The sequence below is a fragment of the Medicago sativa genome, chromosome 4 (genome assembly GCF_051527215.1).
Source record: "Medicago sativa cultivar Bolivia chromosome 4, Bolivia_mono, whole genome shotgun sequence".
NCBI lineage: Eukaryota > Viridiplantae > Streptophyta > Magnoliopsida > Fabales > Fabaceae > Medicago > Medicago sativa.
The window spans coordinates 62,284,898-62,312,158 of record NC_140752.1 but is presented as its reverse complement, the minus strand read 5'-3'; the positions used below and the strand labels follow the sequence as shown (position 1 = coordinate 62,312,158).

General features: G+C 35.5%; 2 protein-coding genes and 1 long non-coding RNA gene across 4 annotated transcripts; 2 read left to right on the top strand and 1 right to left on the bottom strand.

The window, feature by feature from the left end:
• The first annotated feature begins 8,667 nt into the window (after positions 1-8,667).
• Positions 8,668-10,921, top strand: LOC146930501 (Cysteine proteinases superfamily protein). The gene is made up of 2 exons (XM_085702023.1): positions 8,668-8,822; positions 9,900-10,921. Exon 2 carries the CDS (start codon positions 9,918-9,920, stop codon positions 10,623-10,625), a length of 708 nt encoding a protein of 235 aa, XP_085558149.1. The 5' UTR covers positions 8,668-8,822; positions 9,900-9,917; the 3' UTR covers positions 10,626-10,921.
• Positions 10,922-12,488: 1,567 nt separating this feature from the next.
• On the bottom strand, positions 12,489-17,989 carry LOC146930500 (arogenate dehydratase 2-like). Of its 2 annotated transcripts, XR_015006415.1 has the most exons (12): positions 17,582-17,989; positions 17,369-17,461; positions 15,370-15,570; positions 15,206-15,286; positions 14,488-14,583; positions 14,319-14,396; positions 14,115-14,204; positions 13,949-14,007; positions 13,708-13,789; positions 13,554-13,629; positions 12,909-12,984; positions 12,489-12,617 (listed from the first exon to the last, which is right to left on the bottom strand). XR_015006415.1 is itself a non-coding variant. In XM_085702022.1 (11 exons), exons 1-10 carry the CDS (start codon positions 17,867-17,869, stop codon positions 13,570-13,572), a joined length of 1,128 nt encoding a protein of 375 aa, XP_085558148.1. In that variant the 5' UTR covers positions 17,870-17,989; the 3' UTR covers positions 12,489-12,984; positions 13,554-13,569. The 2 variants fall into 2 exon arrangements, 1 of the variants encoding a protein (XP_085558148.1); XM_085702022.1 differs by having other exon boundaries at positions 12,489-12,984.
• Positions 17,990-21,409: 3,420 nt separating this feature from the next.
• Positions 21,410-23,517, top strand: LOC146930499 (uncharacterized). Its single transcript, XR_015008339.1, has 2 exons — positions 21,410-21,629; positions 23,166-23,517. It is a non-coding gene; the product is annotated as an uncharacterized LOC146930499 (long non-coding RNA).
• Positions 23,518-27,261: the final 3,744 nt, after the last annotated feature.

Genomic DNA, 27,261 nt, shown 5'->3' with positions numbered 1-27,261 from the left:
TCCACTTTCCTCTTCAGCAGAAGAGAAACGCACCGACTTACTAAAACAATTAATAAGAACATGATTGTACTCTAACCAGTTCATACCAAGAATTACATCCATTCCACTCAGAGGCAGACAAACTAAATCAATCTCAAAATCACGATCAAACATAGACAAAGGACAGCGTAAACAAACAAGAGAAGTAGTCACCGAACCCTTAGCTGGAGTTTCGACGACCATTTCTCCACTCATATCAGACACAGCAAGACCCAACTTAGAAGCACAATCAAAAGCAACAAAACAATGTGTAGCACCAGTATCAATAATAGCAACTAAAGGAGTATTGTTAATATAACAAGTACCTCTGATCAAACGATCCTCATTTTCAGTCTGAGTACCAGTCAAAGCAAACACTTTCCCTCTAGTCTGAGTCTTCTTCGGATTCGTACACTGAGACCCAATATGACCCTCTTCTTTGCAGTTAAAACACACAATGTCCGCATGCTTACACTCTGCAAGTGTATGTCCTTTACTGCCACAACGAAAGCACCGTTTAATATCCTTAGTGCAAGCATTACTCTTATGGCCTTTCTCGCCACAAGTGTAACAAACAACCTCAGCACCAGCATCCTTCTTATTTGACCTCCTCTCATCATTAGCTCTTCCTTTTCCTTTGTCAGCAGGAGCACTGTAAGGCTTTGGGCGACTTTGTTGGCCCTTACCCCTCTTCTCACTCATAATCTTATAATGAGCTTTGCTGTCATCTTCATAGATTCTGCATCTGCTCACCAAAGCAGAAAAGTCACGGATCTGTTGGTAACCAATGGCTTGCTTAATATCAGCACGCAAACCATTCTCGAACTTGATACACTTAGAGAACTCAGCATTGTCCCCAGTGTAGTGTGGATAGAACTGAGCCAGCTCCACAAACTTTGCTGCATACTCTGTCACCGACATGTTTCCTTGCTTCAGCTCAAGGAACTCGATCTCTTTTCTTCCGCGAACATCCTCAGGAAAATATCTGTTGAGGAACTCTCTCTTAAACACAACCCAAGTAATAACTGCATCATCCTGCTCTAGGGTAGGTTGGAGGCTCACCCACCAGTCATCAGCCTCCTCAGCCAGCATATGCGTTCCAAAACGCACCTTCTGATCATCAGTACATTGCATAACTCTGAAAATTCTCTCAACCTCCTTGAGCCACGTCTGTGCTCCATCAGGGTCGTACCTTCCTTTGAAGGTAGGAGGATGATTTCTCAGAAAGGTCTCCAACATTCTCACATCAGCATTCGCACCAGCACCAGCATTTGGATGTTGTCCTACAGCTTCCAAAGCAGCAGCAATCGCAGCATCATTTCTTCCAGCCATTCTAGTCCTCTTATAGCAAATAAGATTCGCAGCCTCCAGGTCTCTTCTCTGCACAACACACAACATTTAGAATATCATAATAGTGGTATTCCAACTCCTAAAGACACAACTCGACTCACTACTTGGCCGGACGGACCGACCTGCTCTGATACCAATTGTAACACCCCGTTTTCCCAACATAAAAATTTCATTTAAAATCAGAGTATTTTGATCACAACGAAATGTCACATACTTCATTTAAATCATAAAATGGATAATAATGATTATCCTTCAAATTCAACATCATGAAATATCTTAAACTATTGCAGCGGAAAATAGTTCAACATTTTAAAGTCTTGGCACGCAGGCCTTATTGGAAAATCTCATAAATTAGTTCATAAAAGAGACACGTAAGGAATAGAAGTAAAAGCAAGCCCCCATCCCGTTACGTATCAGAGCACCTAGACACCAACTGAGGAGTCCACTCACGAACGCCTCTAATCTTTATTACCTGCACATTACCCACGGTCGAGGCAACATATACGCAGAAGGGGTGAGATTTCATAATCAATACATTAAGAATATAATCCAATAAAATGCATTTAACAACTTAAACATTAATAACATATCAACAATTAACAATTAGCATAATTTTTCATCACAAATCATAATCAACTTAACACTCAACTTGACGGCACAACTCATCCTTAACCATGCAACTCTATCGACTCAACAACAACTTAACAACACGACTCATCTTTGACCATGCAACTCTATCAACTCGACAACATCTTGACAACTTAAACATCATGAACCTCTTGATATGCAAATGCATGTGGTACCAATCAACAACAAAATGAGCATAATAGGCTCTTCAACGTGTGAGCACAAAGGCTGCCGGGCCTAAAGCCCCCAACTTTAATGAGCACAAAGGCTGCCGGGCCTAAAGCCCCCAACTTTAATGAGCACAAAGGCTACCGGGCCTAAAACCCCCAACTTTAATGAGCACAAAGGCTGCCGGGCCTAAAGCCCCCAACTTTAATGAGTATGCAATGAACTCAACTTCCAACAACTTGGACAACGACGTGTACAACTCATACGACTCATAATCATGGACAACTTCTTAAAATTCCAACAACATAGACCGAATCATGCGACCTCAAGACACTAACAGTCGTCAACAGAAAACAGCAGCAACATACAACAATTAACAACGCTTGAATGTGTTAACATTCACATAAAGAATTAATTACATCAATATAAATATCATAAAACATCATTATAGCATTCATGCAGCAACACCTCTAATTTCAGTCACCATAACAGACTTCTGGAGCTTATGGAAACATCCTAAACAGCTCTCTAACTTACTTCTAAGGTCATCTCAAGACTACACGTGCGAAAGGATCGCATCGGGACAATTTTGGGCAACTAACAGCCTAACTCGCAGTGGCGAGTAACTTTGCTTGCAATGGCGAGCAAAGCGCACATTCTGGGATTCCTAAGGTCCTGCTCGCAATGGCGAGCTATCCTGCTCGCAATGGCGAGTGTTTGGGTACTCGCAGTTGCGAGTTGTTTTGTTCGCAATGGCGAGCGATGGCTCCTAGCTCGCAATTGCGAGTGTTCTTGCTCGCAGGTGCGAGCGATGAATGTCAGTACGGCCAGAAACCTAAAAATCTCAACTTTTCACCTATTCTCATGTTTCTTTCATCCAATTAGCATCTAATTATCATCCTAGGCAATATCTAAGGTCTGTACACTAATTTTGCATCATTCTAACATCTTTTCATGGTTCAATCATCAAAATCGATCTTAACCCTAATTCCCAATTCTCACCAAAACTTAACCTAATCATGTTAAATTCATTCTACAGAATTACACCCTTAATAATATTGAAAATTAGTCTCACCCTTACCTGATAATAGCAGAATCGCAGCCCTCCTTTGGTTCTTCTCTCTTTCTGACTTTTCTCCAAAAACGTACGTACTACTTTTCCTAACTTATGTCTGTCTATTTATTTCTCCTTTTTACTCTTCTCACTACTAATTGCTCATCTCACCACGCAGCCCAATCTTTAATATTTTTATTTTATTTCTCATATCTTATTTTATTTAATAATAAAATAAGTCACACCAACATAACAACTTCACAACATCAATATACTTCACGTCATTCTAGAAAATCACATAATTTATCTATAAATCATGCAAACTATTTAAATTCTTAAATCATATAAATATATATATATAAATAAATATATAAATCCACATTAAATTAAGTAAATAATTAAGACGGGCGTTACAGTTGGTCTCACGTCAATAGGATTTATAGAACTTGAGTTATGGTCAAATTACTGCACGTAGGTCACAGTGAATTTTTATGGACTTTCAGCACAACTTTTCCGAATTTAAAATAAAAACTGGTACTGATCGGTACAGAATTGGTCTTAGGCGTAAACATGAAAGTTGTTGATATTTGTGATATCTTTCCAATAGCTTTGGTTTGACATGAAAATATGTTGTGGATAATTTATTATGTTTTTACAAAGATACGTAGTGAATTATTGTTGATGTTTAAATACGATGTTATATGAAGTTGTTTATGATTGATGAATATGATGTTTTAAGATGTTGTTTATTATCATTTGATATTGTTATATTATGATATGACATGAATTATTTATGTGATCCATATGTTGTCAAGATGTTAAGATGTTAAGACGTTAAGATGATAAGAGTTGTTAAGTCGTCAAGTCGTTATGAAGTCATCAAGTTATTAAGATGTTATGTTGTCAAGATATCAAGATGTTAGGATGTCATAGATGTTCATGAAGTTGTCTAAGTTATAGGAAGTTGAGTCCATTGCATACTCATATACGTTGGTTGGGGGCTTGATGCTCTGGAATGCTTAGTCATTCACACGATTGGTTGGGAGCTTGATGCTCTGAAGAGCCTATTTACGCTCATATAAGTTGGTTGGGAGCTTGATGCTCTGAAGAGCCTATTTACGCTCATATAAGTTGGTTGGGAGCTTGATGCTCTGTATTGGTACCAAATGAATTTGCATATCAAGAAGTTTTAAGATGATTTAAGATGTGAAGTTGTGGAGTTGTCAAGTTGTTAAGTTGTCAAGATGCTAAGATGATTTGAGATGTTAAGAGTTACATAGTCGAGTTGAGTCGCATTGTCGAGTTAAGTGATCTTTGATTATGAAGTTTGATTGTGATTTGATGATTATGATTTAATGATGATGTTTGTTTATGAAGTTGATTATGAACTTGATTATGAACTTGTTTTCGATAAATGCTATGTTTTGATAATGATACTTATGTGAATTATATGATGATGCTTACGATTATATTTGGTGTTAGATATTGATGCTTATGATCATGGTTTAAGATAAGATGTTTTATGAATAATAATTGAGATTACTTGATGAAGTATATGACTAATGTAGGAAGGATAATGACACTAGTTAAGGAAGTTTAAGTTATTAGATATGATTAATGAATTATAAGATGTTTAAGTTGTTGAATATACTTTATATGATTTATATGCTTAATATTATTGTTTGAGAAATCTCACCCCTCTGCTTGGAAATGTTGCTCTTCGTATGGGTAACTTGCAGGTAACCAGGATTAGTTGCGGTCGTGAGTGGACTCCTCGCAAGTGTGTCTTAGGTGCTCTGATACGTAACGGGATGGAATTATGTCTTCTATTTATATTCCTTACGTATTACTTATGGATTTTTATGAATTAATGTTGAACAAGACTTATGAGATTTTTATGTTGAGGCCTGCGTGCCAAAGATTATTTTTATTGTTAAACTAATTTCCGCTGCGAAGTTTTGAATTACTTATGTTAAATGATTTTGAAGAATAAATTGTTATTTATTCAGTTTATGAATTTTTAAGAAGTGTAGCATTCCGTTTAAAGTTGAAAAACTCTGATTTATTTATGAAATTTTTACGTTGGAAAAACGGGGTGTTACACCATGCAATTAGTAGGTTAACTGCTCAATGCAAGCTCATTAACCACGTGCTGTAAAGAACTTCACCACACTGTCAACTCACGTAATGTCATTTTTACCCTCATTATACATGCAAGCTCATAAACTTTTTTTAAGGAAAAATAAAACTTATATACTTATATAATACTTAAAAAAACATGCATTATATATTCTTCATTAATATTGTTTACTTTTGTTATCGTTGATCTTTTTTATGATGTGTACCTTCTAAGTATTTGTACCTATATAAAAAGTATTCTATAAGTATTCAATAAAATATTTTTTTTGGATACATATAAACGAGTGCCCATGAATATATAAAGAATATTAGTATTTGTTATGTATCCGATACAAATACAATCTTAGGGGGGTGTATTGGATTAGGATTTTAAAAGACTATTTTAATAAAAAAAAGTCTTTAAGATTTTAAAAGACTGTGTGAGATTGTATTGATTCTGTGAGATTTTAAAAGACTTTTTATGTAAAAGACTTTATACACTCAAGATTTTAATGGATTTATCACATTGACTTTTAAGGATTTCAAAGGATTTTATGGGATTTTAAAATTTTAAAGGATTCAATGAATTTTAGGGAAAAAAAGAACAAACTTACAAGTGTGAATGATAAAAATAATGAACAAATAAATTTTAGCGTTTGAATAAAGAAAAATAAAACCAATAAAAAATTCTTTTACTATTGATTTTAAAATTTTAAGGATTTTATGGATTTTATAAGATTTTAAGGGACTAAAAAACACTCTTAACACATTATTCTCCATACACATTTTTTATTTGTTAAAAATGTTATTCCCACAAAATTCAATTGTACATATTTAAAATTATGACAGCCCTTACAAATCTTTCAAAAAAAAAATATTGTGTCAGCCCTCATTTTGTGTTTGAAATTAGAGAAGTCGTTTGAGTTTTTCTAAGAGAGGTGAGAGAGAGAGAGAGAGAGAGAGAGAGAGAGAGAATGGAGAGATAGAGAGACGAAGAGAGAAAGGAGAGAGGGGGGAGGGGAGAGAGAGAAGGGAGAAGAAAGAGATAGTAACTTTTAAATGAAAAACAATCCCAAGAAATCTCATCTTTTCATGAAATACTTTTTCTTGTTAAAATTACACTACAAAATCCCACAAAATCCATCAAAATCCAATTTATTAAACAATCCTTCGAAATTTGAATGATTTTGAATACCATGAGACTTTTTTTAAGTGATGAAAAGTTTTGATTGAATACCTCAAGACTTTTTTAAAATGACAAAGAGTCTTGATTGAATACCACAAGACTTTTTTTAAGTTGCAAAAAGTCTTGATTGAATACCACAAGACTTTTTCATAATTAAAAAGTCTTTTAAAATCCCATAGAATCCTAATTCAATACATCCCCCTTAATGTTTAAAGTATCCGCGTGATTGTCCTCGTGAGTATAGCTCAGTTGGTATGGACAATACATAATATATGCAAGGTCTATAGTTCAAACCCCGACCACCACAAAAAAGTATCTGCCTGATTGACTGTTTTATTTGAAAGAAGAAAAAAATTACAATAAAGCCATAGTGGTGTCACCACTATCATGATGATAGCTGCTAATTGAGGCTATGTAGAGTATACTACATCTGTAAGTAAGGTAAAAAAAAGCTATTATTTGACTTGAATCAGACTTCAACTTGGCAGCACCGACACTAACCATTGAATCTATGCTAAGGGTAGTATATTTTGTTGATACTTTCATAGTCACTTTGGTCCCTGGTCCCATCAGTATTCATTCAATATAATATAGTAAACGAAGATGGATATGTAGTCACCAAAAAATGAAGTTTCATAAAGTTTTTTCGTAACAATATGTTCATATCCATGTGAATTTTTCTTGGATCAAGATACTCTCAGGTTCACATAATACATAATTGTGTTGAATAGAGAATCAAAATTTAAGTGATAATTTAGAATGCCAATTAGGTGTGGCGGGTTGTGGCGTTGAGGAAATCATATATCATTTACTTTTGGAATAATGTTATTTATCTAGAGAGTTTTTATTTAGAATTGATCGAGAAAAGGTTTAAGCCAATTAAATTTGTTATTGGCTAAAAATCAAGGGAGCTAATGGGATGTAATTAAAGAAAGGTAAGGAAAGGTATTGATGAATTAAACCATCGGGATATTTTCTTGATAATTCTCTTGCTGCATCTATCAATTTCCTTACTTTTGAGTGGCAATTTTTTGGACTGAGTGTTGTTATGTGTTTGGGTTTGGGATGCAATCTTCAATGGTTGTCAAAACTAAATCAGAAGTCACAAAGATGAATTTGTGAAAGACGTCGCAGTAAAATGGATATCTAATTGATAAATCGAAAAGACGTTACAACCGGTTATAAAAGTTTAAGTTGATTGGTTGAATTGAGCGCCACAAGCAAAGTCCCTGTTATTATTCAATATAAAATTCAAACTTCTCATTTTATAATATGAATTAAAACATATAGAGTTCTAACTTCATTTGGCTCATTAAATCCTAAATTAAAATAAAATCATTAAATGGCATATATGCCTAACAAATAAACCTCATAAAAAATTAGAAAAAAACGACATTTAAAATGCTGATAAATAAAACTATGTGAGCTTTATCGACCTTAATTGGTGCTTGTAATTTTTACACCAAAGGCAAAATCAAATCATGAACTAATGACTCAATTTGACCAATTCATGAAGAATAATGTTTGATTAATACTCCATTCATTGAGTGGACACATCTTAAGATAAAAAGATAAAGGAAGTGTGATATGATAAAAAGAAAGATATTTTTTTGACACAAGAAAGAAAGATATTAAACAAGAGGAAAGAAAACAATAATGCATTGTCGGTGTAAATTAGTTTTACACGATGCCCAATAAAAATTGAGAAAATGATGATTGTTTTGTAAAACGGTTATGATATATGTTTATAGGTAAGATATGTGCTTTAATTAGACAACGTCCTAAAAGTATTTCACACCATTTGTGTACCTCCCATTAAACTCTTTTGGGCGTTGGCCGAGTATCTCCGCGCACAAGTGCGGAAACTAATCTCTCGATCATTGTGGGACTCAAATGGGGGGCAAGCTCTCTCTAAGAGTTTTAGAACTGTTGCATGTCCAATGCTGACTTCGAACTCAGAATCTTCGTTAAGTTAGAAGAGGTATGTTCCATCTTATATAAGCGTTTTTGGGTACCTCCCATTAAAATCTATAAATTAATGTTCTTTTTTTTTTTTTTGTACAACTATAAATTAATCTTTAAACTCTAAATAAATAAATATAAACAATGAAAAAATATATAATTATTTGGGAAGACCAAAGACCCTAATTATTTACGCTGTCTGTCTAAACCCTTGTTTACCATTTTTTCGTTCTCACTTGGTGTGTGTATATAAATAAAAAACACAGGGTACCGAAGCTTTCTCTGAATCCTTACATACATAGCAGATTCTCCGTTCTCGACTCCACGCACTCAATCATTGTAAGTCATCATCGATTCTGCTACTCTATTTCTTGTTATTCTTTTCAATTCATTCCAATTCAATTCTATCACACCAATACTCAATTAGGTTAAATTTTAGGTTAGATTCTAGGTTTTCTTCATTCGTTATAGTTACATTTTTTTTGTATCAAAGAAAGAGAATTAGGGTTTTCTCTTCCGTGAAAGCAAACAAGATTAGTTATGATTTGGATTTGATCATTGTTTGATTGATTGAAGGTAATTCGTAAGAATTAGTGAAAGTTTAGAACACATTTATCTGATCTTATGCATTACATTTTTTATTTTGATTATTTATGTTTTTGATTTATTCTTGGGAAATAAAATAAAATTTCTTTTATGCTAAGAGTGTGTTAATGAAGGGGGTTTGTGCAAACAAAGAATTAAACAGTTATGCGTTAAAGACTAAAGTCTACATATAAGCCGCGAGGAGTTTATGAAACTAAGGCCCTCTTTGGATAAATAGCTTATTTGCAGCTTATAGCATAAGTGCTTATCATGACAAGCGTTTATGTATAAGCTATTTCTATTGGGAAAGATAAAATAAAGTTAAATTGTTTTTGTATAAAAGTTATAAGTTGCTTTCATAAACTATCATGCAGAACTTATGAAAATAAGCAGAAAACAACTTTTGAACAGTGTCATAAGTTGTTTTCATAAGTTCTCAATAACAGTCTCACAAAACTTATAGTTAAACACCAACAAGTTCAAACGCCCGTGTGGTTTACAACTAGGCCATGTTACATGTATGATGGAAAATATATTTGTTTTCATGCATAGTAAAGTACTTGTAAATGGGAGTGTGTATAATAACACCAAGTAACGAATTGATCTTTTGAACAGTTTGTTTATTCAATTATTCATTTTTTCTCATAATTTTCCCACATTTGTACGGACCTTTACCTTTAGCAAACATTTTAGAATGTCTATGTTGTGTTACCTAAACTAAAGCACCAAATAGCAATTACTGAGTCTTTCCCTATGCATGTTTTTTTTTTTTCTTCCCATAATGTCGCGAGTTAAATCTAACTAAGCCGAATCTGAACTTGTTTTCTTCAGATTAGCTTCTATACAAAGATGGGGAAATCAGAAGCAGATGATAAGATTCTCAGCTACAATGATGTGGTGCTTAGACGATCTGATCTAGGCATCCTCGGTGGTCCATATTTTTTGAATGATCGAATTATCGAGTTTCATCTCAGTTATCTTTCTTCATCCCATCCCTCTCAGGATATCTTACTGGTTCCACCATCTATCGCATTTTGGATAATACAATGTCCTGTTGTTGAGGCTCTCAAAGATTTCTTAGATCCCCTTCATTTGTCTGATAAAACACTGGTTTTATTTCCAATCAATAATAACGATGATGTTAAGATATATGAAGGTGGATCTCATTGGAGCTTACTTGCATACTACCGCAATGCGAATGTATTTGTTCATCATGACAGCTGCAGAAGCATGAATGCAACACCTGCTAAGAAACTCTATAAAGCTGTTGTTGGATACATGGGATTATCTGCATCGGGTTCCAAGGCTGGCTATTTGGAATGGACTGATTCACCTAGGCAAGCGAATGGTTATGATTGTGGCTTGTATGTCACAGCCATAGCAAGAGTGATATGCGAGTGGTATGTAAATAGTAAAAAAACTGATGCAAATGATCTGTGGTTCTCTGAGGTGAAGGAACAGGTTACTCCATCTGCTGTTGCCTGCATGCGAAGTGAGATTCTGGCCTTGATCAGAGATCTAATGGCTAAACATTCCGGCCAGCGTGCTCAACAATAAAATCTGGTTTCCACTAATACGATTTTGAAGGCCTCCAATTTAGTGTCTAGTGTTTTTGAACCTTTGTCTACCCAGTTGCTGCTTAAGCAAATTTTATCTTAGTATATTGTTGGTTGTTAGGAAGTAAATACCAACATCAGATTATATTTTGGCATATTTTTTTTGGAACTGTGTATGAAATTAGATTTTCATTACACCTAAACGTAGTGACATGTTCTCTCTGTTACAATGTGATTGAAGGTTCTCATGCGTATTGATGTTTTCTCAGTCATAATGTGAACAGTACATATTTTTAACTGTTGTCTCAGCGTGCTAGTTTTCTTTTGGATGTTTTATTTAACTAAGGGTGCGTTTGTTTCAAAGTTGTAAAACTTATTCGTTAGCAATAATTGTATCCATGTTTGTTATAAAGGAAAAAATATATATTCCTAGAAACAGATTATACTCGGAAATACTTTTTTCCCATGAAGGGAGTGCTTTTATTCCGAGTGATTATCATGGAAAACTTCATTCCCGTCGGTTGTTTTGTGCAAAGTAATGTGTTAACCCCACTAATCCAGTAACCCCATACCTTAACTGCCGTAACATTTTATTTTTCTTCTTTTACATGTACTTATTATTATTTTTTGGTACGTATTATATTAATTAATTAAGAAAATGAACATCAATTTATACACACGATGGAACATGATTTTTATGAATATTTAAAATAATTGTAATTGATAGAAATTTTAAAAAGATTATTCTTAGGAACTTATCCAAACACTTTTCTTAAACATTCTTTGGACAAGGATTCCCATCATTATATTTCTAGAAAAAGTTAATCCTGGGAGCAAATTTCGTAACCAAGAAACAAATACCCCCTAAGTCCATTTTTTTTTTTTTAATAAACTAAGTCCATTGTTAATTTCCATGCAAACTTTTTTTTTTGGTCGTCAACAACTGTTCCATACAAACTTGAATTTGAAATCCTCAGTCCTTAAATCAAATTTGGAAGTAATGCATGATGATGTGCAGATCACAACATTTTCGGTTGTCTTGTGTGCCACCAACAGATATTATATTGCGCCTAAATGTTTTTGCCGCTTTTTGTATGTGTGATTGTGTTTTTTTATTGCATTAGAATAGGGGAAGAGAAATTTGGATATTCCCAAGAAGTTATTGAACTAGAAATTGATGGTTGGAAAAGGGAAGACTCTGAAGTATATGTAAACTTCTCGTATGTTTGGTTTTGCGTTGAAAAATGGGGCTTCTCACGTTCCTCTACTGTTAAAATTATAGAAGCTAGTTCCACTCTCCGCCCTTAATTAATAAATTTGTCCCTTGGTGAAATTCGACCATTGACTTTAACGAAAGGAAATTAGGGCTCTCAAGTGCATCAATCTCAACTACTTGTACAAAATACAAACGCATCAAAACGAAAATATATGGCATTCAAACGGTAGCCCTGTACGAAGACACTACCAATACTATGATATTTGTACTACTATTATGTGACAATTTTTTGACAACTCACTCTTTAATACTCACATTATATTTTTATTATCTCTCTTCCTTTTTCTCTCTATTGTTTCCAACCAATAAAAAGAGGGAGAAAAGTTTTGTCAAATGATTGTTCAAACATCACTACTCTTTCCTTATCCCCCGAAACCAACATGCCGAACCTTGAGGCTAAATATTCGGCCATAATCCGGATTTAGGGAGATATACGTGTTTTCCCCTATCACAAGTGACTTAAGGATTAGGTCACGAAATAAGAGGCTCAATCAGGCTATAAATAACCCCCTTGAGATCATTCTCAAGGCATGACCTAATCAGATACTAAACCCCGGTTAAGTATTGTACTCACCGTAAGAACAAGAATAAAGGGTGAATTACAATAACTAATGTTAAATAAGGGTGTAAAGTACAAACTGGACGCATAAATTAAGAGTACAAAATGCATTTCCTAAAATAATCCATGACGGCCACTAGAGAGGTAGCAAATAGTAGAGGAAATACAGTCTCCTCTTCGTACAAAAATGAGTTTCTACTGTTTTTAAAAAATACATAAATACACAGTCGCATCACTTTGCATTTAGCCATTGGCATTTTAAAACATCCAAGAGAACTGGTAGCAAGGACAACCATAAAACATCCAAGAGAACTGGTAGCAAGGACAACCAGGAGAAAATATTTGAACAAACACGCTGATTCATAATGTTGAATAACACCCATCAAAATTTTAAGGAGCTTGAACATCTGATACTATTGTTTTCTGTTTATCTGTATATTGAATCATAGTAAACTCTATTTCCATTCACAAGATTCGATGGCTGGAAGAACTGTGCTGTATGAAAAGTAACAATATCTGCAAGTCCTGCACCATCAGTAGTATACAGCAAAAGCATGAGAAAAATAAAAAAAGCATGAGAAAAATAAAAGTTCCAAAATAAAATGAAATAAACCAGCACAAGAGATATATCAGGCTTAGCACAATTACATGATAGCATGTCAAAATTGGCAATGACATAGAGACTTCTAGCAGGGAAGCCAAGTCATCAATATTTATATTGGATTCCTTTTTTATTTTATTTTTATTTTCTGGGAAGGGAGAGGTGGAAGGATTGAACCAACATAACAGAATTAAGGAATTCCAAGTAAGGAATGCATTGCAGACACTGAGAATAATTTTATATAAAGATTAAACAAGAAAACAGTTTGGGGGAGTTGATAAAGCTCATACATCATAATTTAAAAACAGTAAAGGATTAGCCATTCCCACCAAATTTAAATAATCTGGCTTGGTTTTCAACATAGGTTTTTTTTTTTTTTTAACGCTTTTCAACATAGGTATTCATTAGTGCAACAATAGATAAAGGCATAAAGCTCCACGCAAAAATTAGAGGTCATTCACATTCAGTAAAAGTTTTAAGAAATGGCACTCACCTCTTTTGGAGATTATTTACGCCGTGCTAGTGTCCATAGGATAACTCCCCAGCACTCGCAAGAATGTAGCAAACTCCTGCAAATTATATTTATTTTAGAGCACCTATTCACAGATAATCCTTAATACGCTTCATAAGATTAAACCAAGTCACACCTTTAGATGCCTTAAGGCATTTTGTGCATTCTGATCAGCCATTGATGCTTCAAAATCAACATAGAAAAGATAATCAAAGTACCTGTTTAAGATATAACTGTGGTAAGCTCAACAATTATTAACAATCAAACATCTTCGTAAACGCAACACTAATAATGATTTGAACCGATTAAAAGATGAATGAATTAGAACTCGGAAAATGAATTATGGCTATGGCCTTCACTACTTGTACTTGGAATACCTATTGTTGTTATCATCAGATATTCGTAGAGGTTGCTTACGCAAAGGACGACTTTCAATCTATAAGAAGAGTTAATCAATTGTACAATCAGAAACACATAAAAAGCATACATGCAAATATAAACTCCATAAAAGATATATCAGCTCACTTCAAGAGGACAACTAACCTTTGAAAGATTAATTTGACGCAGGGCAAAAACAGCAAGGGCCTTGAAAAGCACCCCGGGACCCTCTTCTAAAGAAAAAACTATGCTTGTCTGAGAATTCAACACCACAGTCAACAGCAATATTCAATATTGGTGTCAGTAAGCATAAAACCAAAAAACTGGGGTAACATATGATGCATTCAATCCAGTAATTTCAGCTATTACCTTGAATGGCCTATCTGTGCCTGGAAGTATCGGTTCTCGCGCCAACACTAAAAATCGGGTGATATTATCACTATCATCCTGCCAATACAAATCCATTGGTCATCAAATTCATGAAAAACATTAATTGTCTACCATTTAATTTAAAATAGAGTGACACATAGACCCAAACCTGAATGTCTTGAGCAAGTATATTTAAGCCATAGATCTCTGCAGCAGCAGAGCTAGCAACAGCTCCTGCATCTTGTAGTTTTTTTTGGGCAACATGCTATAATTTGTAACTATGTTAGGAATGGATAGCTGGATATTGAAAAACAAGTCAACAACAGCAGTCAAAAATGATAATCTATCCTTTACCCCAAGGGACAATATACAATCATGCCTTCGGGGGCTAATTAAATTTTGCTAATTTTTCAGGCGGATTGAGATTTGACTAGATCAAGGCAAGGATAATATACTTTTATAAACTAAGAGCCAAAATGCTTTGAAATCTCAAAGAAGCATATTTCTACACAATAAAGGTGGGTATCATTCCAAAGATGCCGTGATCGTTGTACCACAAAAATTTAAGGTTGTGTTTGATGCATCCTAAGGGACAATATACACTAAACAACAGTGGACAAAGTGACAAACAGTTAAATTATAAAACAATTTTGTGCTGCATGTTATTGAGAAGTCCGTGTTCAGCACAAGCAAACGTGCTTTATACTCTTCTAAACTTCTAGATATGCATTTATACTTAACTAGTTCCCTAAGGACACTTGCTAACAAGAGCCTTTTAAAATCAAACATGGAGCAGAACAAGTCAAATGTACATAAATATGACCATGAATAAACATGAACACTGGAAATGATACAAGAAAAACAGCTGCCAACAATTCTACATTTACCTTTGCAGCACCGGCTGTATCATCAACCGCTTCTCTGACTAAGCCAAACCCCGTCAAGGTGTTCTCACATTGTGCAAGAGCCTAAAACATCATCACCATCTTGCATGAGATTATAGTTGCAAAAAAAAAAGTTTAATGTAAGGTATAAAATGTCAGAATCACACCTGTGGATGACTAAGAACACGCTTCAAATCCTGAAGCTTAACACCAGGGTTGGCCATCAAACAATGATGGACTGCATATTTTACTTCTCCTACTATGTGTAAGTGGTGCCTGAGTAGAAGGTCGTAATTTCTGTGGATGCTACCTCCCAATGAATTCTCAATGGGCAAAACTGCTCTGTCCACAAGCCATCTTTCTACAGCCTAGAATGAAATGCCAGACAAAGAAAAATAAAGACTACAGAAAGTTAGAACTATCCATCTTGGTATTTAAAAGGTAACCACCATAAGAAAGCAATAATCAGAAACTAAAAACAACGAACTGGAATACGTGAGTTCAAACTTTAATTGGTGAGAGCTTGTACTACAAAACTACCAGTTATATTTTGTCAATTGACATCAAAATAAAATGAAAATCCATAAAGAAAACTATGTTAGGACTTCGGGGGAGCCTGTAACACTAAGGGTTGATCATGACATTCAACTAAGAGCAGTCAAAACAAATGAGTTTGGACACTACGTCTTCAATCAAAATCTTATGACATTAGATATATGGGTCTTTTCACTTAAATGTTGCTCAGCGTATACTCGTACATCCAATGCAGAAAATTTAATACACACTTGACACATCAACAGTCACTCCCTCAGTTGTGAAACTCTTGTATCCTTGGTCGAACACTGGGAGTCACTCCCGCTCCCCCCACCAAGTCAAACCAAGCTCCAATGCCTCTGTTGGGACCTCTGGATGAGCTTACAACACTAGGGGTAGATCATCACATTAAACCCACATCTTCACTCTCAAAACCTTAAGCCATTAGTTATACCTTCTCGCTTATATGTTACTCGACGTATACTTTCTATATGTTAGGAGTCCCACATCGAGCAGATAAAAGTGCTCGACTTGACATGAGGCTCTCTTACCTAATGGACTAGTCTTTTGGGTTGTGCTCTCCCAGCGAGCTTAAGTCCTAACACTATCCAACGTGTAAACCATAGTCACATAATTCGCCGGTTTATTGGAGAACCGCGAATTGGTTCGCGCGAACCGGTTCGCAGTTCGTCGGCGTATTGGTTCGCCGGAATTCGTACCAAAATTCGTGAAACTCAACGAACCGAAGTACCATGAACGCGTTTGAACACCATGGACATTTACGCAAGTTTTAAGCTCTCAAACGCAGGCGTGAAATCGACTTTGAAATGGCAACGAAGTGTGGCTGCAGTTTTCTGTGTTTTCTTGCGGCTGCAGTTTTGCGTTGTTAGGTTGAAGAAGACAGGTGATTGGGCTAGGCTGCAAATGTTCCTGACCCGACCCATTTAAGTTACTCTTTATCTTGGGCTTTTTTTTTTTGTTCAACCATCAAAGAGATTTTGACCCACCAAAAAACATGAATCAAGATGCACTTTAATTTTATTTTTGAAATACTTATTCCAATTATTTACTTATGTTAATCATTCTTTATTTTTTTAAAAAATATTTTACTTTTAAAATATTTATTTTTGAACGTCTCTTGTACAATAACATCGATAAAAAAAATGAATTTTGGAAAAAAAAATTTGGGAAGTGGACACTCGTTTGCTAGAAAGACTCATATTTGGATGTAAATATTTAGAGATTACTAATAAATTTTAAATTTTGTTTAAAATTCTAGTAAAAAATAATTTTTTTTTAAAATTTATTGATAGTTTATTATACTTAAATGGATAGTAATAGTACTACGAACCGACGCGAACCGAAGCTCTATATCCCCATACGTACCGAATTCTTCTCATGTCGCGTACCGCGAACCCGTACCCGTACCGCGTACCAAAGCGAATTGCGAATTGTGTGACTATGGTGTAAACAAGTTCAATTGACACATCAACAGACCAGATTGTAGAAGTGAAAACAAGTTCAATTCAATCACCCACTCAAGCACAAAAACAAAGGAATTTGATAAAGAAATAACACTATCGCAACCAATCTCATTAAAAAAAAATGCAGCTACGGGTAACAGAATATTACCTCAAAAGCGGTGTCAAATTGTTCACAAGGCACAGCTTCACAATTAGGGTAAGCCTTTCGTGCCGCGGATTCACTGTAAGCACCTTGAACCCCCTGAAAAATATTAAACTATATGAAATCACAAAACAATATATAATAAAATTCAATCATCAAAATTAACTTCGGTTACAAATGTTTTGCATGCAATGCAAGAAGAAGAAAGAAAATAAATACCTGATAAGCAACACGAAGGCGTGAACCATCAGAAACAGCACTGTTTAACAGATTGGAAGACAAAGGCCTCGGAAGAGCGATTGGATCTTTGGAAACGACGTCGTTTGGACTTGTTTGCAATTCCACGGAGTGTGATGTGTCGTTCTGAGAAGCGCGAATGCAGAGGTTACGGTGTCGTTTTGCGAGAAGAGTGAGATTGACGGTGGGGATGGGTTTAACGGAGTCGAAGGAGGGGGATTGACGGTGGAGATTTGGCGGAGAATGGGAGATGATTCGTGATGATGCCATGAAAATGGTGTATTTGGTTCGAAGACTGTGTCAGTGTTTGGTTTGAGTTTTCAAGTTACGATATCGGTGACTGTGTGTGTTGGTTTGGTAAGTTTACCCACCGGGTGTTAATTTCTGGGTTTTTTTTCCCACCACATTGTTTAACAACTTTAACACGTGTCCGTCCAAATAATACACATTTGGACCGAAATTTGTATGTATGTTTCGTGCCACTCGTGAAAGGCCAGGATTGGTTGTTGAAGTGTATGATTGAAGACACGTATTAATTTACCAAGAAAACATGTAAATCGGTAAAGCAAAGCATCTGAAGATTTATGAAGACCTTCATTCAAGAGGTCTCGTAAAACGTCACAAATGGAGGAATTTTGTTCCCAGGTTCTAAAACATCTTATATGAAATCAAATACCCAAAAAGACAAGAAACAGACATTTCAACACCCAGACAACACTCGTGTGTGTCAGGCACGTAGTTTTGGGCGCCTAGGCATGTGGTGAGGCGCCTAACGCATGGTTCTAGGCATTTGGCGCCTGAAACCTCTCTCACATGCACCTATCGCATGATCCTAGGTGCTTGTTTCGTGCGGGCCATGACTCAAATTTTGTTACTTTTTGTAACAAAAGCTCAATATTTTTTTTCTAAATTCAGGTGAAAACTCTCCCTATAAACACTACTCTTCTCATTCGTAATTTCTCATTCAGAACAAAGCGGTTCACGAGGAAGGCAAACACTAGGAGCTTCAAGGGAGGAGTTTCTCTCCTCAAGTTTTTCTAGGATATGTTTTATTTCTTTTGTAATTTGTCTTTAGTTACCATGTGTAACTAAATCTTTTTAGACTATGGTTTTAAGATGAACCTCTATTCTGGTTGCTGAATAATTTATTTATTTTAAGGTTTTCATTCAGTTATTTTCTTTATGCTATTAAATTTTACTGTCGTGTGTAAGATTTGTCTCCTCTGAAGCATAACCATGATACTTAGGCACTTAGGGAGGTGACATGCTTAATATTAATATTTATACACGTCTTAATCAGAAAATAACTAATTAGTAATTAAGGAAACCATCCATAAAGCAGAACCCTAAGATAAAAGTACTTAGGGAGGTGGCATACCTAATATTGGTGCAAACCTATTTAAATCAAAAAGTAACTAGTTAGTAATTAGGGAAACATGCAACTTCACGACTTAAATCAGTCCAGCAACTTTCCTTTACTCAAACCTTGGTAAGGTAGACGCTGATAGCGCTGCCCGTTTGTAGAACAACCGATTGAGAGTGTGTGTTATGTGCTTTTATGATTCATAGAAGAGCGAACCTTTAAGAAGATCTGTACTATACCGATGAGAATTTAGGAATGCTAATTTTAGTCTATGTTCCAATTACCTCTGAGAGAGTATGACCCCACGTGTACCTACTCGTGTGATTAGCAGATGTGATTCGATAGTTGAAGGGGAATGAACCATATCTCTGAAAGAGTAAGACCCCACACATACCTACTAGTGTGATCAGCAGTTGCAACTTGACAGCTGACAGGTAGTAAAACCCCACAAACTCATCACTTAGATAGATAATAAAATAACATGAATAAGACTTGACTGTTACGTAATTCAAACAATTAAATAGAGGGAATTCGAATAATCCTAACCACCGCTAACATTCTACAATCAAAACAGGTGAACTTTGCTCTGTTGCAAACAAATGAACTTTGCAGAACTCTAAACCCTTTATCTCTTTTATTTTTACTGTTTTCAAATAAGTAACGCAAATTATCTGGTTGAACGACAATCCATGTGGATACGATACTCTATTTATCACTTTATTACTTAGTAAACGATTTGGTACACTTGTCTAAATCCGACCACCAATGAAAAAAAGAAATGACCATAAAATACCGCAAATGACGTCGTATCACAAAGTTTTCATGGTGAAAGAGTGAGTATTGCAAAGCGATGAGATACAGAGCAATGAAAGATATGGTTTTAGTAGTTTGGGTGAGTATCACAACAATGAGGCACAAAGGAATGAAAGAGATGGTTCTTGTAGTTTGGGTGGGTATCACACAGCTACATGGGTAGAATATAACGATAAAGAGGGTTCTGGTAGTTATAGTGGCTATCACACAACCATGAGATACAAATTAAAGAGAGAAGATGTTGATCATAGTTTCACAGTGAAATAGTGTTTGGGTATCATAGAGCGGCAGGGTCAAAGCAACGAGAGAGAATATAGCAGTAGTTGTACGATGAGAGTGTTTTAGGGTAGCACTTATTTATTGACAATTTTTCAAAAGTAACACTTAACTCCCCAAGTTAACTACAACCGTAATAGTCAACCTCTCAACTCAAATTAGTTGTAACAATAGTATTTAAGAAACTTTTACGGTACACCCGCAAATTAAGGTGCACCGGTACTCCTACTTCAAAAATCTTTAAATTAACTATTATTTTTATGGAATAAAGAGCTATTTGTTGATATTTATATTTTATAAAAATCATACTATTTTTTTTTACATTTTATTGTAAAAATAATCAAAATTCTCTATTATGAGTACTAAAAAATTAAATTTTATTTCGTCAACGTTTTTGGTAAATGATATTTAATTATTATAATTATAGGTGATAGAAAACAATTTTTCTTTTCAAAAAATAACATATTTAACCATTAATTTATTGATTTGGTGTACTAATACATTCAAATTTTTGGATGTACCATATAATTTGCCTAGTATTTAACCCCTTAATTTAGAGGGGTGATATTTGAACAATCAAAATCAAACAACTTTAGTGACAACCTTTGTTTCTCTCTTCTTATTGGACAATAACAATATAGAGAGAAAAAGTAACAGAGAGAATAAAAGTACAATGAGAGTATGAGAGAGAAAGTTGTCACAAAAGTTGTTTAATGGCTAAATTACCTTTTTGGTCCTCTAACTATTTAATTGGTATCGGTTTGGTCCTCTAACTAAAAATTGATTTATTTCGGTCCTTTAACTTTGTCACAGTTACTGCTTTTCGTCCTTTCAGTTAAATTTAATTAAGAAACAACAATTTCTGGAAAATAGGAACAACATCAAGAACAACAATGTCCTTGCTTTGTGGTTCACTATCAGTGATGTTCCCTTCATCTTCTTTCATTCTCTCATCACAAGAATTCAACTACTAAATCTTCCATTGCTAGCTTCTCAATTGCCAATTCCATTTCAATGGCATAACTCAATCAATAACCAAATTTTTCACTCAAAAAACTCACTTTCAAACACCTCAAACACAACAACACAACAACACCACCTGTAACGCCCCATTTTTATTCTATTATTTTTAGTAGATGGGTGAATATTTTATATGACTTTATTTGTTATATATATATGTGATTTTATGTGAAATATATACATTATATGATTCTTATGTGATATATGGTGTGATGCTATTTTATTATATGATTCATGGAGTTGTGTATTATTTAAATGAATGTGGTTTTATTATTTGTAGAAATAATAGGAGAAATAGAAATAAGTAGAATTAGTATTTATTTTTGGTTAATGGGAATTAAGTAGAAATTAAATAGAAATTAAGGGAGTTAAGTGAGAAAAGAAAAGAGTTATATTTTTGGGAGTAAAAGAAAGAAAAAGAGATAGAAACATTTTCACGTACAAACATTAGAAAAACTGGTTTTTGGAGAGAAAGAGGAGAAGAACCAAGAGAAGGCTAGGAGAAGAGCTAGGAAGAGAGAATCCAACCGTTTTTGCTGTAGAATTTGCTGAGATAAGGTAAGGGTGGGATTCCTTTCACTAATAATATGTATAATTCTGATTTTTGATGATTGTGGTGTTTTGGTATTAGGGTTAGAAAGTTTTAGGTTAATTGCTATAATATGATGAATTGTGTTGTTGATGCATGTTTCTATGTTATTTGATTGATATATTGCCTAATTGAACCTGAAAACTTCTGTTGAAACGTATTTTGGGTAATCAAGGATTGAAAATTGGGAATTTCGATTGAAACGTCGGTGTCTGAATGTTCTACAGACAAGTGATTATGTGAGGTTTGGAAAATCGATTTTTTTGAGTGGTGGAAAATTGAATGTTTCTGTAGATTATGATAGAGGGAAATGTCAGGAGCGTGTAGGCGAAAACGGCACTGAAATCCGCTTAACGGTTTGAATTTTATGCGCAAAATGGTGAAAACGGAAAAAACGAAGAAAAAGCTGTGCTGTCAATCGAGCACGGCCGTGCCGTGCATGGCACGGGCCGTGCCAACGTTCTGTTTTCTTCGTGCTGACAGAACTTCGGTTTCTGCGTTTTTTGTGTTTTTTCACCCATTTCTGTTTTGAATTAGCTTTTGATGTAAACATGAAAGTTGTAGATAATTAAGTTAGCTTTATAATGGCCTTGGTTTGGAGTTGAAAAGATTTGTAGATTTTGAGTTATGATAAAAATAGTCCAGGTGGGTCTTCAGAAAATTTTAAGAAAACTTAGAATAACTATTCCCAAGTTAGTCCAAAACTTATGGTTGGTTTCCCAACTTCAAACTTAAGTGTTAGGGACTTAGTTGAGATGTTTTATGAGTATTTGGATTATGTGATATTGATCAAAACTTAATTGCTTTTGAAGGATGTTTTGAACCTTGAGATGAATGTAATTGATTTTATATATATGCTATGTTGTTGTCCTCCGTTGTTGACGTTGTTGTATCATCTAATGTCTAAGTTGGGGAGTGTGTCATAATTGTTGTAGGCACATATGTTGTTGTTGTAGTCGTTGTTGGAGTTGTATGTTGATATACACAAGTTGAGTCCATTTGCATACTCACATCTGTTGGGGGCTCATGCCCTGGAATGTTTATCATTCACCCTTTGGGGGCTTATGCCCTGGAATGTTTATCATTCACCTGTTGGGGGTTTATGCCCTGGGATGCTTTAACCATCCAATTTGTTGGGGGCTTATGCCCTGGAATGCTTAGCATTCAACGCGCGTAGATTGGTACCACCTGCATGATGCATTAGTTGTTGTTGTCATAGCATTGTCGAGTTGTTGTTGTCGTTGTAGCATTGTCGAGTTGTTGAAGTTGTCGCAGTGTCGATTGTCGGTGTCGTTGTGATAACGTTGTTGTTGTTGTTGTTGTTGTACCTTGTTGCTGAAAATAATTATGTCGTTGCTTATGTGTTTATTTATATACATTATTAATGATGTCTATTGTGATATGCTTGTTGTTTTCATTAATTTGATGAATTATATATTATTATTATTGGATAAGTTTCTCACCCCTTCTGCGTATATGTTGCCTCGACCGTGGGTAATGTGCAGGTACTGATGACTTGTAGGTTTGGTCGGCTCAGTGTCTAGGGCTCTGATACATACTAGGATGGGGAAATCGTTGCGAATGTCTTCTCATTTCTTTTATGTATCACATATTTTGGGAAAAGACTTGCTATTAGAGTTTATCGTTGTTGAAAATAAAGTTGAATTATGTTGGGGCCTTTGTGCCAAGATTTTCATTGATGTTGAATTTTGGTTGAAATTATATTTTTAAAGAATTATTCCGCTGCAGTTTATTAAGATATTCTAAATGTTGGATTTAAATAAATAGATATTTTCTATTTATGAAATTTTGAAAAGTAGTGTGACACTCCGTTGTGTGATTACTCTGATTTAATAATTAATATTACGTTGTTGGGAGAACGGGGCGTTACAATTGGTATCAGAGCAGGTCGGTCCGTCCGGTCAATTAGTAGAGTTGTGTCGAGCCTAGTAGTGTTGTGTGACAATTTTGTATTGTCCTTGTTGTCCTGTTTGTTGTTTGTTGTGTAACCCTTTGTATGGACTGGTTGGAGTACAACCATGTCCGTATTAATTGTTTTAGTAAGACGGTGTACTTTTCTTCTGCTGAAGAAGAGAGTGGAGCAGAATTTTTATCTACCAAGCAGCTGAAGCGATTAGAGCATGATGGAAACTTAATGTTTTCCTTGATGGCGTATTTGTCTGTAGAGAGTCAGTCGATAGTGATAGATTGCCCGTTGTGAATGAATTTCCTGAAGTTTTTCCTGATGAGATTCCAGATGTACCACTAGAGAGGGAGGTTGAATTTTCGATCGATCTTGTGCCGGGTACGAAGCCTGTGTCGATGGCTCCTTACCGTATGTCAGCAGTTGAGTTAGCAGAGTTGAAGAAACAGTTAGAAGACTTGCTTGATTAGAAGTTTATAAGACCAAGTGTGTCACCTTGGGGAGCACCTGTGTTGCTAGTTAAGAAGAAGGATGGTAGCATGAGATTGTGCATAGATTACCGTCAGCTTAATAAAGTGACGATAAAGAACAGGTATCCACTTCCGAGAATTGACGACTTGATGGATCAATTAGTGGGTGCTCGCGTGTTTAGTAAAATTGATTTGAGGTCAGGTTACCATCAGATTAAGGTGAAGGATGAAGATATGCAGAAGACGGCCTTTAGGACACGGTATGGCCATTATGAGTATAAAGTGATGCCCTTCGGTGTCACTAATGCGCCAGGTGTGTTCATGGAGTATATGAACAAAATTTTTCATGCTTTTCTGAATAAGTTTGTTGTTGTGTTTATTGATGATATCTTGATTTATTCTAAGATTGAAGAAGAGCATGCAAAACATTTGAAGATCGTGCTACAGGTGTTGAAAGAAAAGAAGTTGTATGCAAAGTTGTCAAAGTGCGAGTTCTGGTTAAGTGAAGTAAGTTTCCTTGGCCATATTATTTCTGGTAGTGGAATTGCTGTAGATCTGTCGAAGGTTGATGCGGTATCGCAATGGGAGACTCCTAAGTCAGTTACAAAGATTAGAAGTTTTCTTGGTTTGGCTGGTTATTACAGAAGATTTATCGAAGGATTTTCGAAGTTGGCACTTCCATTGACTCAGTTGACCTGTAAAGGTAAAGCGTTTGTGTGGGATGCTCAGTGTGAGAGTAATTTCAATGAGTTGAAGCGAAGATTGACGACGGCTCCAATTTTGATTTTACCAGAGCCAGATAAACCTTTTGTTGTATATTGTGATGCGTCCAAGTTGGGCTTGGGTGGTGTGCTGATGCAAGATGGTAAGGTAGTGGCTTATGCTTCTAGACAGTTGAGAATTCATGAGAAGAATTATCCTACACATGATTTAGAGTTGGCTGCTGTGGTTTTTGTGTTGAAAATTTGGAGACATTATTTATATGGTTCCAGATTTGAAGTGTTTAGTGATCATAAGAGTCTGAAATATTTATTTGATCAAAAGGAGTTGAATATGAGGCAGAGAAGGTGGCTAGAGTTGTTGAAGGATTATGATTTTGGTTTGAATTATCATCCGGGTAAAGCCAATGTGGTTGCAGATGCCTTGAGTAGGAAAACATTGCACATGTCGGCTATGATGGTGAGAGAATTTGAATTGCTGGAACAATTTAGAGACTTGAGTCTTGTGTGTGAATTGACACCTCAGAGTGTACAGTTGGGTATGTTGAAGATTAATAATGATTTCTTGAAGAGTATCAAAGAAGCACAGGAAGTTGATGTGAAATTGGTAGACTTGAAGGTTGCTAGTAATCAGACTGCAGATGGTGATTTCCAGGTTGATGATCAAGGAGTGTTGAGATTCCGAGGCAGGATTTGTATCCCTGATAATGATGAATTGAAAAAGTTGATTTTAGAAGAAAGTCACAGAAGTAGCTTGAGTATCCATCCGGGAGCTACAAAGATGTATCATGACTTGAAGAAACTGTTTTGGTGGTCTGGGTTGAAGCGTGATGTCGCACAATTTGTTTATGCCTGTTTGACTTGTCAGAAATCGAAAGTTGAACATCAGAAGCCTGCTGGTTTGTTGACGCCTTTAGATGTGCCGGAGTGGAAATGGGATAGCATCTCCATGGACTTTGTGACGAGTTTACCAAACACTCAAAGAGGGCATGATGCCATTTGGGTTGTTGTCGATAGATTGACGAAGTCGGCACACTTTATTCCAATTAATATCACTTATTCGGTAGCTCAGTTGGCGGAGATTTATATTCATAATATTGTGAAGTTACATGGTGTCCCGTCGAGTATTGTGTCGGATAGAGATCCGAGGTTCGCTTCGAGATTTTGGAAGAGCTTGCAAGAAGCTTTGGGCTCTCAGTTGAAGTTGAGTTCGGCTTATCATCCGCAAACAGATGGTCAGTCGGAAAGAACGATTCAATCGTTGGAAGATTTGTTGAGGGTGTGTGTACTTGAGCAAGGTGGAGCTTGGGATAGTCACCTACCGTTGATAGAGTTCACGTACAACAATAGTTACCATTCAAGTATTGGTATGGCACCTTTCGAAGCTTTATATGGTCGAAGGTGTAGGACTCCTTTATGTTGGTTTGAGTCGGGCGAAAGTATCGTGTTGGGACCTGAAATAGTTCAGCAGACTACGGAGAAGGTCAAGATGATAAGAGAGCATATGAAAGAGTCGCAGAGTCGACAGAAGAGTTATCATGACAAGCGTAGGAAAGACCTTAAGTTTCAAGAAGGTGACCATGTGTTTTTGAGAGTCACTCCTATGACCGGTGTGGGTCGTGCTTTGAAGTCCAAGAAGTTGACTCCAAAGTTTATTGGTCCTTATCAGATATCTGAGAGAATTGGTACGGCAGCTTATAGAGTTGGTTTGCCACCACACCTTTCGAACTTGCATGATGTGTTTCATGTGTCGCATCTTCGGAAGTATGTAGCGGATCCTTCACATGTTATTCCTAGAGATGATGTGCAAGTTAGAGACAACCTTACGGTGGAGACTTTACCTTTGAGGATTGATGATCGCAAGGTGAAGACGTTGAGAGGCAAAGAGATACCTCTAGTGAGAGTTGTTTGGGGAGGAGCAACTGGTGAAAGTCTTACTTGGGAGTTGGAGAGTAAGATGCAGGAGTCATATCCTGAGTTGTTTGCTTGAGGTAATATTTCGAGGACGAAATTCTATAAGTTGGGGAGAGTTGTAACGCCCCATTTTTATTCTATTATTTTTAGTAGATGGGTGAATATTTTATATGACTTTATTTGTTATATATATGTGATTTTATGTGAAATATATATATTATATGATTCTTATGTGATATATGGTGTGATGCTATTTTATTATATGATTCATGGAGTTGTGTATTATTTAAATGAATGTGGTTTTATTATTTGTAGAAATAATAGGAGAAATAGAAATAAGTAGAATTAGTATTTATTTTTGGTTAATGGGAATTAAGTAGAAATTAAATAGAAATTAAGGGAGTTAAGTGAGAAAAGAAAAGAGTTATATTTTTGGGAGTAAAAGAAAGAAAAAGAGATAGAAACATTTTCACGTACAAACATTAGAAAAATTGGTTTTTGGAGAGAAAGAGGAGAAGAACCAAGAGAAAGCTAGGAGAAGAGCTAGGAAGAGAGAATCCAACCGTTTTTGCTG

Bases quoted from the DNA above. Each gene is read 5' to 3' on its own strand.
- LOC146930501 (XM_085702023.1), top strand. From the start codon at position 9,918: ATGGGGAAATCAGAAGCAGATGATAAGATTCTCAGCTACAATGATGTG.
- LOC146930500 (XM_085702022.1), bottom strand. From the start codon at position 17,869: ATGGCATCATCACGAATCATCTCCCATTCTCCGCCAAATCTCCACCGT. The intron at 14,205-14,318 runs GTAATAGCTGAA...TTGAATTCTCAG, and splicing joins GCACAGATAGGCCATTCAAG to ACAAGCATAGTTTTTTCTTT. The intron at 14,008-14,114 runs GTTAGTTGTCCT...CTCTTCTTATAG, and splicing joins GTCAAATTAATCTTTCAAAG to ATTGAAAGTCGTCCTTTGCG.